Genomic DNA, 13,602 nt, shown 5'->3' on the forward strand with positions numbered 1-13,602 from the left:
TTTGACGCTACTTGCCCAGTGAAAAGTATTGATCTCTTTTACAATCGGGCTCAATGTCATCTGGAAGACAGTCTTCTAACATGAGACAAGATCTGATAGCAGAAAAACTTACAGTGGCCATAATGCCCAACATAGCTTTGATATGAGAGGCGGCTAAACTTAAATTTGGGTCAGATGACTGATTACAGTTTCAGGCCAATCAAAAATGTTAGGAATATTGAAGTAATGAAAAACACAGCCCAATTTGAAAATCAATTAGAGCAAGTTTGATGATGATGATGATTATTCTTCTTAGTTCAGGATCTGGGTTTCTCTGAATCGGTCTTCTCTTTTGTCATCTTCCATCTTGCATACAATAATGAGCCACAGAGAAGTGTTTGCAGTGTTTCAGGAGCTGTTTGGAAATATATTCTAGTAATTTTCATGTGATGACATTTCAGTAATGATGAAGCTGTCTGGGAGCAATGTTTAACTCGAGGTATGAGGAGGGAAACGAGCACATTCAGCTCAAAACTCACTGAGGTTTAACTCAAGCAGGATTATGTGACCGGTATTAATGTATATACCGGTTAATGTAAGATTATGATGAAGGCTCAAGTTCAGATTTCTTCAACATTTGTGACGCTACAGGTGTAAGAAAATTTCACATTCTGTAACCTCTGCATAAAAGCAATAGTTTTTTTGCATGACACAATCAAAACGTATCAACTTAGATTGACACATTTATAACTAAGTTGCTTGAGTTAAGTTAACTAATAATATTAAGTTTAGTCACCATGTTATTTTTTGTCATTTATGCTTCATTGGTGGTAGATTTATAAATTGATCTCAAATGTTCTTCAGTGTGTGAAGCATCAATGCCATTTCATCTTCTAAAAGAAACAATCCAAAAGTTCTCAGTCCAGTTTTCACCTTTTTATCCCTGACAGGAAATTCCAAGAACAAGAATGTCCACCGTCGCCGGAGCCTCCGAGAAATGACAAAGACAAAACCGGCTGCCATTGTGTGATCGTCTGAGTCTGCCTTATCACTGTTAACTCATGCAGCTAATCTACAACCACCCCCTCCCCCACTCTGCCTGACATTACATCCTAAGTGGATGAGTGACCGCTGCCTTCTCCATGTGCATGACTTCAGACAGCCTTTTCTGAGTTAACTTGGACCAGGAACCGCTGTTTCCAGGACATCGCTATGGGACAACTGACAATGCCAAATTTTTAACACCACTCTACCTTCAGCTGCGATCTAATCCACATGAGAGAGTACCAACACTAAACATTGCCTTCTTAAATCAGCCTGACAAATTAAATGTTTTGTACTCTGAAGGACTCCTCTTGCCTTGTAGTGACATTTGTACTTGCTACCGAGTTTGAATGAAATCTATATCAAGAATGTTAATGACATTTCTTTAGTTTCCAGGGTCTGACCAGAGCAGAGAGATTCTCTTACGAAGCTTTGTGTATGTTGTGCCATATCCACCTTTACTCCCCATGTGCTAATCTGCTACTGTACATATGTGACATTTGTTGTGGTTTTCAAAGTGTATTTCTAATGATCTATTAAATCACCACAGTGCAGTGTGTGAGGTTGAGTTTGGTTTTACATATAAGAAACTGAATATGTATGTATATAAATGTAATTCCTGGACATCCTTTAATGATATATTGAGACATATTTCTGGCATTCTGCAGTGGATAACTTTCCCCTTTTTATGCTTTCAGTTCAATTGCCAAATATGGATTATCTGTTGTATTATTATACCCCCCAAGTCCCATAGATTGAATGATTCTGATCATATTCTTGACATACACAACGCATCAGTTTTTCTCCCAAAAGGTGTGGCCTCATTCAGTAAACTTGAAAAATCTTCTAAGATGATTATGAACATCTGGTTTCAACTCTGTTAAAATCAGTTATTTCCACACCTGCTTGAAAAGATACATGACCATTTTGTCTCAGTGTCTGACATGATAGAAATTAAGTCTATTTTAGATTTATGATTACCAAAGTTATTTCTGTTTCCATAATTATGGAACTTTAAAAAAATCTTCAGTTTTTAAATTGAGAAGTTTTTTTTTATCTTTTCTTAGTGTTTGATGGCATTGTCTTTTAAACTCGATGATTTAGGTGAGAAACTTTTGACATTTTTTCAAATTCATCCTGACACAACTGCAGTAACTGTGTCAGGTTTACAGGCCACGTTGTTTGCACCAACCTTTTCAACTTTGAACACAACCTTTCCACTAATAAATTTTGTTTGGCCTTTTCTTAGAAATGTAATGATGATCTTTATAGAGTAAAATCTACATTTTTGTCTAGTCAGACTACACAGTCTCAAAAAACTAAGGTCTTTGTCACCCTTTTCTTGCATATTCTAATGTTTTTTTTTTTGATAATATCTACTTCCCGTTTTTGGCACAATTTTCTTTCAACCAGCATCATTGTCAGATCATTTTTCTGTTTCTTTTCCATTTGATACACATTTTCTTTACCAAAACTAATTTATCTAAAGGAAACAGAAAATGTCTCCTTCCTGAGCAAGATAATGGTTCGACAATCCCTTGGTGTTTATACTTGCATAGGATTTTTTAACCATATAATGAGACCTTTAAGCATCTGAATATTGTATCCATGAATGAACCAGATTTTGGGGAAGCTCTATAATTTCATCCTCATGTTGTGGATAATTTCTTTTAAAATTAATAAGGTGTCGCAAAAGGAGAACTTGCCTCTATTTAATCCAAATGTTGTGCATTGATGTGTTCGAAGCTTACAAAGCTATGACGTCAAACTGGACCTGATCATTCAAAAGGTAATATGTGCATATCAAAACTTCTGAATTTAAAGAAAGTAATACAGTATTTAATTAGTCTGTCATTTAGGCGGCAGAATAATAAATGTAAAAAATGACAAGATTTTCACTACACCAGACACTGAGGGGAAAAAATGGTAGGTCTTTTTGTACACTGTATGTCTGGTTTCAACTATCAGTCGCAAACTGTAGCCTCAAACTCGGATGGTTTCAGACAAAACTGAAACTGTTTGCTCTGTACTTAACTTTTCACTGGTAAATCAATGTAAAAAATCAGCTTGTTGTAAACCAAGAAAGGCTTTTGAGAGCTCTCCTCAGCTCAGATCATTCCAATCATTCTCATCAGTTCTCATTACGCTCACATTGCTGTTGCACCTCCAACCATGTTTGTGCCCTGGAGTCAGTTTGTTCCTTTGATTTTTGGTTGCTGGTTGTAAAACCAGGACAAGCCGAAGCTTGGAGGTGCACTTCGTAGGACCGGCCGTCTGCAGCAGGATCTGTAATCACTGAAGACACGGGACAGCGATCCGCCGTCTCCTTTCTCCTTATATTATACCTTCATCTTATATTATAACAAGAAAATCGGATGATGATTAATGAACTTGATTAAATATTTACTACTTTTATACATTATTTTCTTATCAGACCAGTTGATGAGTATTTTTATATGTTTATAAGTAAATACATGTTCACAGCTCAGGCTGTGTGTATATGTAAAGAAGAATAACTATCTCCCTTGGTTATTTTTAAAGTGAAAATGATTGCTGGCCCAAATATGAACAATTGGATGTTTCACCTTAAATGAAACCAAGGTTTGTTCGTTTTTTTTTTTTTTTTTTTTGCATTTTGAGTCAAAATAAGAATATATTTATCTTAAGGTGTTCACCACCAGTTCTGATTGTGAAATGTCAGGTTAAATTTGGAGGTCATAGAAATGATTGTTTAGATCATGCAACCTTCTGGCACTAAGATTTAAATGCCCACATCTCATCTTGTCGCTAATCTTAAGTGTGCATCTGCATCATTCTGTTTGATTTCTCTTTCACATTGGTGTCTTTTGCTCTGTGTCTAGCTTCTGTTGCTAAAATAAAATCTGTTATTGAGCCAGAAAAGATAGAAAATTGCTTCTAGAGCCGATTGTGATTCCGTGAACCATAAATGAGTTCTTATTGTTCAGAAACCATTAAGCGTGGGTATGTAAGCAATCTCATTTTAAATGTATGTATTTACAATTGCTCTATTTGCAACACATCTACTTTATCTTTGCTTAGGCTTTTTTTTGTCTTTCTTTTTTTACTTGAAAACAGTCTGTTTTGTTTTATATCTTTTGAGGTTTCTGAGGTTTTGCACAAATACCAGTTCATCTAAAAAGAAATGTATTTAGTACAGTAGTGTTATACATTAATTTATTGCACACAAAGATTGGAAGCCACAAAACGAAGTTGCTGATGTAGCTTCCTCTTCATAGAATCCATTATCCACACATAATCATGGAAAGTTGAGTGAAAGAAAAAAGTGTAGCAGGAAAAGGCCCAAGAAGTACAGCCTTGAGAAGATTTTGAAGCAAAATCTATTGGAACAGTTTGATGAAGGTTTATGCGGTGTTGACTGTGGATGCAGTCAGTCCTTAAAAAGCCTTCTCACATAAATGTATCCAGAACATACATTGCTTCTAGACACAATGTCAAGCAAATTTCCTTGGCTTAAGATAAAAAAAAGACCTCTTCAGAGATGAATGTGCGTTTTGTATTTCATTTGTGAATCAAGTGTCCGAGTATGGAGAAAGATTGCCGAGACTAAACATACAAGATTTGTAAAGTTAATTTTCCACAGTGGATTTTGGGAACTGTGTCTTTTGCTAGTTTAGGTCCAATGTATTTATATTAATCTAAAATTCATATTTTCCAAGAAATGCAATAGAAGACTTTAAGTACAGTCATCAAAATAAACAGAAATAAAAACTTCAAATATATTTCTCTGTGCCTAATAAATATATTAGTTACACTGTTTTAAGTAAAATTAATGAATACATTTTATTTATGTTATTTTTTATTAAGACACATCTTGTCTACAACCTTTTCAAAATTTCTGCTTTTTCAAGTTGTTCCTAGAATATATGGTGATATTGAAAGCATCGCTAAGGGTTCTCCAAAGTAATAATCCACATAGCCAAACACTCTTCTAAATCTATGGTAACCTGTTTAAAGTAAAACAAACTACCAACAAATGGACATTTATTGTCTCCATTTGGAGGGTTTATAGAGAAGCAGACAGCTGTCAGACCACTCAGAGATGAAAACAACTATTAGGCAATATTATGCCTCAGGAAGCTGGTCTACTGGATGTTTATTGGCATAGTTTATGCTAAAAGGTTTTTATTAAAGGAATGTTCTCCATTTTAATTTATCATTATAGCCTATTTCAGGATTTTATGCTTTGATCATTTTAGAGAAAGTAAATGATCGTTTTAAGGAGAAAAGTATTTATTCTATTTACAAAGACAGGTTTATTGTACATAAAATTCATTTGAAGTTATTGAAATCCCCAAACATTTGCTAGTTAGTCTTTTGCTAATTTGATACAGAGGCCTCCAGCATCACCTGAAGAGACTTCTCTGGCAAATTTCCTTATGCTGTAAATAAAAAATACAAATAAAAAAATCTTTCTCACTTGGAAATAAAGGAGTATGACTTGTTCTTACAAATGTAAATATTTTCCCCATTTTTTTGGCTGGCTTAATATTACAATTAGCTGTTTTTGAAGTATTCACATCCATTGCATCTAATATTTGCTATTGTTAAGTAGCATCCCAATTACAAATTTAGCTTTGTATTTTCCAATTAGTGCTGCACAGTGGCGCAGTAGCACTGTTGCCTCTCCTGGGTTTGATTCAGGCCTGGGGTTTTTCTGCATAGTTATATCGATTATATGTCAATAATAAAACAACCAACTGTTTTTATTTCATTTTGTGCAGTTAATATTTGAAACAGCCTTTTACCTTGCATTAATCTTAAAGTGACCCCCCACTTGGTATAGGACGGCCCACTGTGGGGTCCCGACCCCGACATTAGGAACCACCTGTTTATTCAGTTTCATCAGTCTGTGTGTTGCAGGTTTCCGACACGTTCAGCTGCGCTCCCCTCTCTGGTGGTATAGCCCATGGAAGAAGGTCTCGCTGCGCTCAGCCTCCCTGCCATTCACTCACAGGCGCTTCCAGATTCACTCCGACCCTCCGCGGCTTGAAGGCTGTGGTTTTATTTACCGTCCGCTCCCACGGCTCCACGTCCCCGCGGGTTGAAATGGAGGGAGTCAGCAGCAACAGGAGCATGTCTTACAGCAGATGGAGTTACGACAGGTAAGCGGCGTCTTTTATGACGGGTTTGGGCTGTGTGCGCTTTTAAAGCCGCTCTCAGGTCTGCTCCGTTTCCCTTTCATGAGCCGGAAAGGCCGATTCTTTTTCTTCTTCTTCTTTTTTCAAAGATGAAGCGACATCTCTTAGTGGGAATTCCTCCCCCCTAGTATTTACTAGTGGGCTGGGAAATGAGAGGTTTCATCATAACATCTTGTCGCTGGTAGATGAAAGGCTCAGTGTCTGCATGTGTTAATATGTTATTGAGAACTGAGAAATCTCCATTGCCAACCATCTATCTATCTATCTATCTATCTATCTATCTATCTATCTATCTATCTATCTATCTATCTATCTATCTATCTATCTATCTATCTATCTATCTATCTATCTATCTATCTATCTATCTATCTATTAGAAAGTTTGCAGAACATCTCCAGACGTTAATGATATTTGTCAATAACATAAAATGCAACTTCTTATGATAAATTGAATGGGAATTTAAAAGCAATGTTAATTTTTTTACGCATAGTGTCAGCGTGATTATGGCTACACATTCAAGTGAAGGTTGATTGCTCTGAGTTCACCCAGCGGCTAATGGCACATTTCTTTAAACATTTTTTTTTAAAGAAGAGAAGGCTCCTCGCCTTTCATTGACTCAGGCAGGAGACCGGATTGATAGATGCTGTGAAATGCAGCTGCAGTTCCATTGATTACTAGAGCAGATTTTTACCTTGGCAATGTTAAATATACTTTGGCCTAGTCAGTCTAATTGATATTCTGACTATATTCTTGGGCATCACAAAGACTTTTGCCTGAGCTCTAAAAGTCTTACTGACTTTTAGATATCTGTTGACAAATTTCCACATTACTTGATGTTTAATGTTTTCTTTTACTCACATCCAGGAAGCTGATTTTACAAAGCCACCTTTTTTATGCATTAAACAAAAAATATCAAGGTGAAATCCAAATTTTAGTCCCCTCTGCCTGAGACAACTTGAGTGGGCTGTTCCATTGGTCACAACTTTGCCCTAACCCCACAGCAACTCAATGAGGTCAGGATTTGGGGATTGACTCAACATGAGGACTTTTCATGTCTTAATTTTTGGCTTGTCCTTGGTTGCTTTTCTGGTAAGCTTTGGATCATTGCAATGTTGCACGGTCCAGGTCTGCTTTCGCTGTACTTTATTTTATTACAAATTTTATTTTTAATAAAATAAAGGTTATCTGTTTCATCCATCTGTCTGTCCGTCCGTCCATTCATTCATCCATCCATCCAGAATCAAAAACAGACTAATTTTTTCCAGTGTTCTAATATTTTTGTGCAAATAGCCATTGGGCATTGTGTGGGAGGGCTATTAGTCAGTGTTTGTTTTTTTTTAATTCTTATTATTTATTTATTTTCTCACTGTTAGACCTGTGTTTTCTTGTCTCTGAATTCGTAACATTTTCTTCATCGTGCACCTTCCAGATAAATATTTTTGCTGTTCTGCAGGTGCTTGAATTCGATTTTGATCCAATGCAGAACTTTGAATTAGTTCAAAGATCAATGAAATGCTCATCAAACATGAACCCACTGTCCATCTGGGCCACTGTGGAGGCTGTTTCTGAATATGAGTCACAGAAAATGACGATACAATAAAACTTTGTAGAGCTGTTTGAAACAAAGTGGCTCGCCAAGAAGTTGACTCAAACTGAAAAAAAGAAAAAAAAAAATCCCCCAAAAAGCACTGTGTTTAATTCTTCACTTGTTCACTCCATTGTGGACTCCAAGGCAGTGGGTTCTGAACCTGGTCCTTAAGTAGCCCAGTTCTGCTGGTTTTAGGTATCTCCTGGCGTTCAAACACCTGGCTTAAACAAATGGGTGATTAACAGGCTTCTGTAGCATTTGGTGGCTGCAGAGGACGTCATGCAGCCATTTGAATCAGGTGTTCTAGAACAGTCATATCTAAAACATGCAGGGCAGGGATTCAAGAGCTGGGAGCCATAACTCCATGTCTGTCTGCCTGTCCGTCCGTCTGTCTATCCATCTTCTGCTTATTTTATGCTGAGATATTTGCTGGGATATTTTGTGGGATGTTGTAATTCAGCAGAAACAGGAACAGCATAAATCAGGCATAAACACTCTGCATCTCTTTAGTAGACTTGGCCTGTTGACTGGATTCTAACTTTCCCTGATGCCCATGCCTGTCAAATGAACTATTTCATGGTGGCACATGGGTTATAGTTGCCAAAAGTAGTCCAACATGTTCAGCAACACTAAAGCATATGTTGTTGAATGATTATCTGCTTAGGTAAAAATCTGTCAACGTGAAACAATAAAATATGTTCTTTCTTACTTTTGGAGCAATGCAAAATTTTAAATGGCACTTCAAGAAGTTCCTGTGTGAACTAGTTGTGCTAGAATGCTACTGTCAACTTGTACATAAACTAAAATTGGACTACCATTTGTATTTGATCGCTTCTCTGTTAAATGTCTTCTTTCAAGGCCGGTAGGACAATAAAGACTTTTTCTGCTGTATTTTTAAACTGTTGATTTAAGGCACCATATGATTAGTGCAAGTGGAGAACATGTAGAACTGGAATCCCACCACTTCCTTCACCCTCAAGCATATGCTAACTGAATCCACTTTTTATAACCATTTTACCATTTTATATAAACATATTACCATGTGAAAATTTTCAGAGAGTAATTTAGACTGAAAATGTGATTAAGATATTAATTGGTCATATTTATTTTATATAACTTTAATTTAAAAAACTGATAAGTTCCCTGTTATTCCTAGCCTGGTGAAAACCAGCTCCTTATTCTACACTTTGCTTTTGTACAGGGGGAATGGGCTCTCAATTATTGAGAAACAATTGCTTTCAGGAGACATGGGATGTGTTGAGGTTTGAAATTTTACCCAGTTGCTAAAGTTTGTCCTTAATGTAATGTGCCAGTTTGACGCTATGAATCTTATCTGGACATTGCCGGCACTGTAAGCAACCATCCTCCACTAACAAGGGAGAAATACCGAGCAGAACAAGGCGGCTGCTGATTTTAATTTGATATTTGGAAGCGTGGTCAACACAGACTGAATGACTTGATTGACTTTGTTCACCTCATCCGTTGCCACCGCTAAAACTACAGGCGATTCTAAAACAGCACAGAAAATCAATGTAATTATTTTACAACTTCACCACTGATTGGGCTGGTGGGAACTTTACCAGAGGGATCCAAGGCAATGGGAGAAAGCTCAGATTGAACTGTGAAGCAAGATTGCATAGAAAGGCAATGGTTGGGCTATGTCATTCCTTTATGAAGAGACATATTTGGCCAAAGCTTGGTATTTTACCTTAGACTCTTTCTAAAATATTTTATCCTCGGACTTGTTTGTTCACTACATTTGATGACAACAGCTTTGCTTTAGTGCAGTGCGTATGCTAGCGGGTTGGTACTGTGGATGCTACGGCCTGGCCCAGAAAAGTAGTTAAAGTAACAGCTATGTCCAGACAGTGTGAGTGTGAGAGTGTTCACTCTGCCTGCTGTGGAAACTGTTCCATGAGTCTATTAGATATTGGAACATTTGACTTCATGAGATGGTGGACAAATATACTGTTGCATAGGTTTTGTTACTGGACATATAGATTTGACTCACAAGCAACAGAATGTACAACAGAAATAAATGTTTTCATCCTGAACATGTAGAGATATGTTGTTCACCTTCTTACATGAGTCTAGTAAATATGTCTATTGATATTAACATTATTGTTGCTATGTTAACGTAATGTTCCAGTGGTGCTAACAGATTATATTTATTAGAAGAGGTTAAAACTGATTGCCTTTCTCTCCTGATAAAGGAATCTTTGCAGCATCGTTCTTCAATCCTTTAATTCTGTAGATCAACATGTCCTCCGTGAAACTGAATGTATTGTTCTGTCCATTGCTTTGTCACTCTCCACTTGTAATAAGTGGAGAGTGACTGTCTCAAGACAGTGCCAAAAGATTTTATTTTTCCCCCTTCTGCAATACACTGAAATATTTTAGATGCCAATGTCAACCAGGCCATTAGAAAGCTCTCAAGCATCCCTAAGTAACACTGTTTTTTATTTCTGGTTCTTAAGAGTCAGAGATAATGATTCCTGCACTGTAAGAGTGTGCTGTTGAAGGATGTGGAGGTGTTTGATTTGTGGGCTTTTGGGATTTATTTCTACCTTCTACTGCATAAAAAAGATACCAGTGTTTTGCTTTTTTTCTCATTTCAATGCATTGCTTTAATTTCCAGCTGTTTATGCAAGAATGCAGGTTTCTGAGCATTTATTGAAAATAGCCCTATGCTAGTGAGATTAAGCAGGTTTTTCTTTTTACCTCAAATGTAAAAAAAAATCCTTTTAAACTAGGTGGGATGGAAAACCTCAAATATGTATATACAATATATTCTGCTTTAAGTGAAAGTAAATTTTCTTCTCAAACCAATCATTGTCAAGTTAGCTTTTTTAAACAGTTGTTATATATTTAAACTTGAAAAGGCAGTGTCGACAACAAAAAAAAAGAAGCGATATTACTGCATTTGCAGCCCTGCCACTTTGATGCTGTTAGTTTCCAACAGAAAAGGTTGTTGGTTCTCTTTCACATCAAAGTGGATTAGTTCCGAGTTGCCCTTTGAGCAGCAGGCGTGCTTTTAGAGCAGGAATCTGGGGAGACATGGTAATCCAGCTGTGTCTGGAAATATGGCTGATTTGAGATAGAATCAACACAGACTCAGAAAACAATAGAAATAATAAAAAAATAGTAATATTGGTTTAAGTTTGAAGTACAAATTCTTGGTCTGGCAGGACATTTTTACCTAAACAAGTGATAAATTGTAAATTTGATGGCTATACAGGGGAATGATGTTTGACTAGTAGTTGTATTATATTTGTTTTCCAGACATGTTTTTTCAGTTATTCTCAGTATTTTTCTTATTTACTTAATAATATGTCTTTCTCATTGTCTAAATTACAGGTTTACAATTATTGGTTTGTCCCTTTTTTCTTAATGTGAAATCAGAAATACACGATAAAGACCGGTTTTCTTGCTAAGCTGCTCCCATCAGCAAGATTAAGCGAGTGTTCAGGCATATCGATATCCATATATCATATTTTTATCCTGCGCAGGCTGTAGCCTACATCTGGCTTCTGGCTGAATGACCGCTGGAGATAGGCAGCACATCAAGTGGTCTTCCACATATACCCTCTGACATTCTGCCAACTGCAGGAAGAAATCTAAAAGCAAATTAATTTAAACACATCTTTATTCACTTCGTTTGGCTCTGTTGATTGTTGCACATTAGTAGGGACTGTGATTGACAGAGGCAGGCAGTTAAAGCAACTGCAGCATTTGTCCCATTATGGGTGAACACAAAATCTTTATGCAATATTCATTTTTAAATCACTTAGTGTACACTGATTATATCCATCCATCCATCCATCCATCCATCCATCCATCCATCCATCCATCCATCCATCCATCCATCCATCCATCCATCCATCATCCATCCATCCATCCATCCATCCATCCATCCATCCATCCATCCATCCATCCATCCATCCATCCATCCATCCATCCATCCATAATTTATATCCACTTGTCCTCGCAGGTCCCAGGGGGGCTGGTGTCTTAATCTAGTGGTTGTTCTGGGCAGGTCAACAAAACAGAGAAGTACATCCAATATGAAATGTTTACTATTTATTTACTTATTTATTTATTTATTTTCAAGAGGGACCTGGGCAGAACTCTGCAACACAAAAGTAAAACAAATGACAACATATGCACAAGTTTAAACCAATTACATAATAGCTTAAAATCAATGGCACTGATTAATAGGATCAAGTTGCATGTTTTTAGTAATAATTTAGGCACTCCGTAATAACTGCCACAAGAGAGTCAAGGATTCCTCAAATATTCTTGAAGGAATCAAAGCAACATTCCAGCTATGTTTTTGATGAGGAAATGACCTGATTATAAATCTCAAAGGTGATTTTGCATAAGTTTTAGACCAGGAGCCTTAAGATAATGTCCGAAGTCAGCACGGTAAACAAACTGAGAGAAGAAGCTTAGGCTTAAATAGAACCTCGCTTGCACTCACAGAGACTCTTATCAAAAAGTGTCTCAATGAACTCTCCAAAGTACAACCCCTAAAAATCCATTATATCCATTAAAAATGTCTTCTTTAGTCACTGGATCAGAATAAAAACGATTGTGCTGTGGATTTCTGTGGAAATGTGCATGTTTTAGAAAAGGCTAAGATACAAAAAATACATTATTTCCACTCCGTTTCGCTGATCTTTTATGAATCTCCTTCCCTGCATAAATTTTTGTACTTCTGGTGGACATGTGTGTGATCTGCCTCTCGAGCTGTTGCTATGGTGAGGCAACGTGGCATAAATTGTGAAGTGATACTACATTTTTGCAAAAAGCATGTAGAAAAACAATAGCCTGCAAACATTGCTTTTCCTCTCTATTGGTCACGATGGTGTGAATCTAATAGGTAAAATATTAAGACTGATACCTGTGACGTGTTTGTGATGTGATCCTTCAAGCATTTATTTCTTACATGATCTTACTGCGTGATACTTGTTACTTTGAAGGCTTTTTGATATTTAACAAGTATTGGTTCTTTGTAATTTCTCTAAAAACAGTGTGTCACATCTGCCATCCATTGCGCCATTTCTTCTGGCTGGATTTATGTAAAAATTTTGACGTATTTGGGATGAACTTCTTCTGTACTGTGTAGAGAAGAATAGAAGACAAATTGTCTTCTATTTGAACTAGAAAATCATATTTTGATCTCCTGTATAAGTCAAAAATCCCGTCAGAGGAAGGCTTTAAGCCTGATCATAATGGGATGCCCACATGTATGATTGTTTGTACATCAATGGACACATCCAGGACATGTTACTCTGACGACACGCACACATTTAAAAAGCAAATAATGAACATGATGAAAGCATTCTGATGGGATTTTCAGTGCCACAGTTGAACAAAGCAGTGGAGCGTTAACTTCTTGTGTTATTAGAACCACAGCACTCCTATTATGCTGTCCTATTGTGCTGTTCGAGCACTCTAAAATTAAAGAGATCTTTGGAAAATGAGAGCAATATTAAAAATAAAAAATGCCCCTTGACAGAACTTTGCAGATCTCCTACATCTTTTTTTTTTAAATCAGTTCCAGGTAAATGTTAGCTGTGAAATGCTCCCATTTCAAACTGCTGCTGAGTTATTTGGCAGGGAATATAAATGCTATGCTGTCTTACAGCACAGCCATGTGTCCATCATCAGTTACTACAATTGATTCTATCAGAGCTCAACAGCACCCCCATCAGGCTAAGAAAAGATTTATTATTTTCTTTCTCCTCATTGCTGCATGATAGTGATGCGCCCTGCAGGCAAAGCAAGATGTTAATTAATCATACTTGG

At 36.8% G+C, this 13,602-nt stretch overlaps 2 protein-coding genes across 2 annotated transcripts in view; both read left to right on the plus strand.

The window, feature by feature from the left end:
• rras2 (RAS related 2) overlaps window positions 1-4,542 on the plus strand; it is a 32,121-nt gene extending 27,579 nt beyond the window's left edge. Inside the window, exon 6 of the mRNA XM_055036434.1 lies at window positions 930-4,542. Coding sequence (XP_054892409.1) covers window positions 930-1,017 — 88 coding nt within the window. The 3' untranslated portion in view covers window positions 1,018-4,542. The remainder of the gene's footprint in view (window positions 1-929) is intronic.
• A 1,392-nt stretch (window positions 4,543-5,934) lies between these two features.
• tub (TUB bipartite transcription factor) overlaps window positions 5,935-13,602 on the plus strand; it is a 39,856-nt gene continuing 32,188 nt past the window's right edge. Inside the window, exon 1 of the mRNA XM_055036425.1 lies at window positions 5,935-6,167. Within this exon, the coding sequence (XP_054892400.1) occupies window positions 6,112-6,167 (56 nt within the window). The 5' untranslated portion in view covers window positions 5,935-6,111. The remainder of the gene's footprint in view (window positions 6,168-13,602) is intronic.

Source organism: Poeciliopsis prolifica, unplaced genomic scaffold (assembly GCF_027474105.1).
Source record: "Poeciliopsis prolifica strain line A6 unplaced genomic scaffold, Auburn_PproV2 SCAFFOLD011, whole genome shotgun sequence".
Classification (NCBI taxonomy): domain Eukaryota; kingdom Metazoa; phylum Chordata; class Actinopteri; order Cyprinodontiformes; family Poeciliidae; genus Poeciliopsis; species Poeciliopsis prolifica.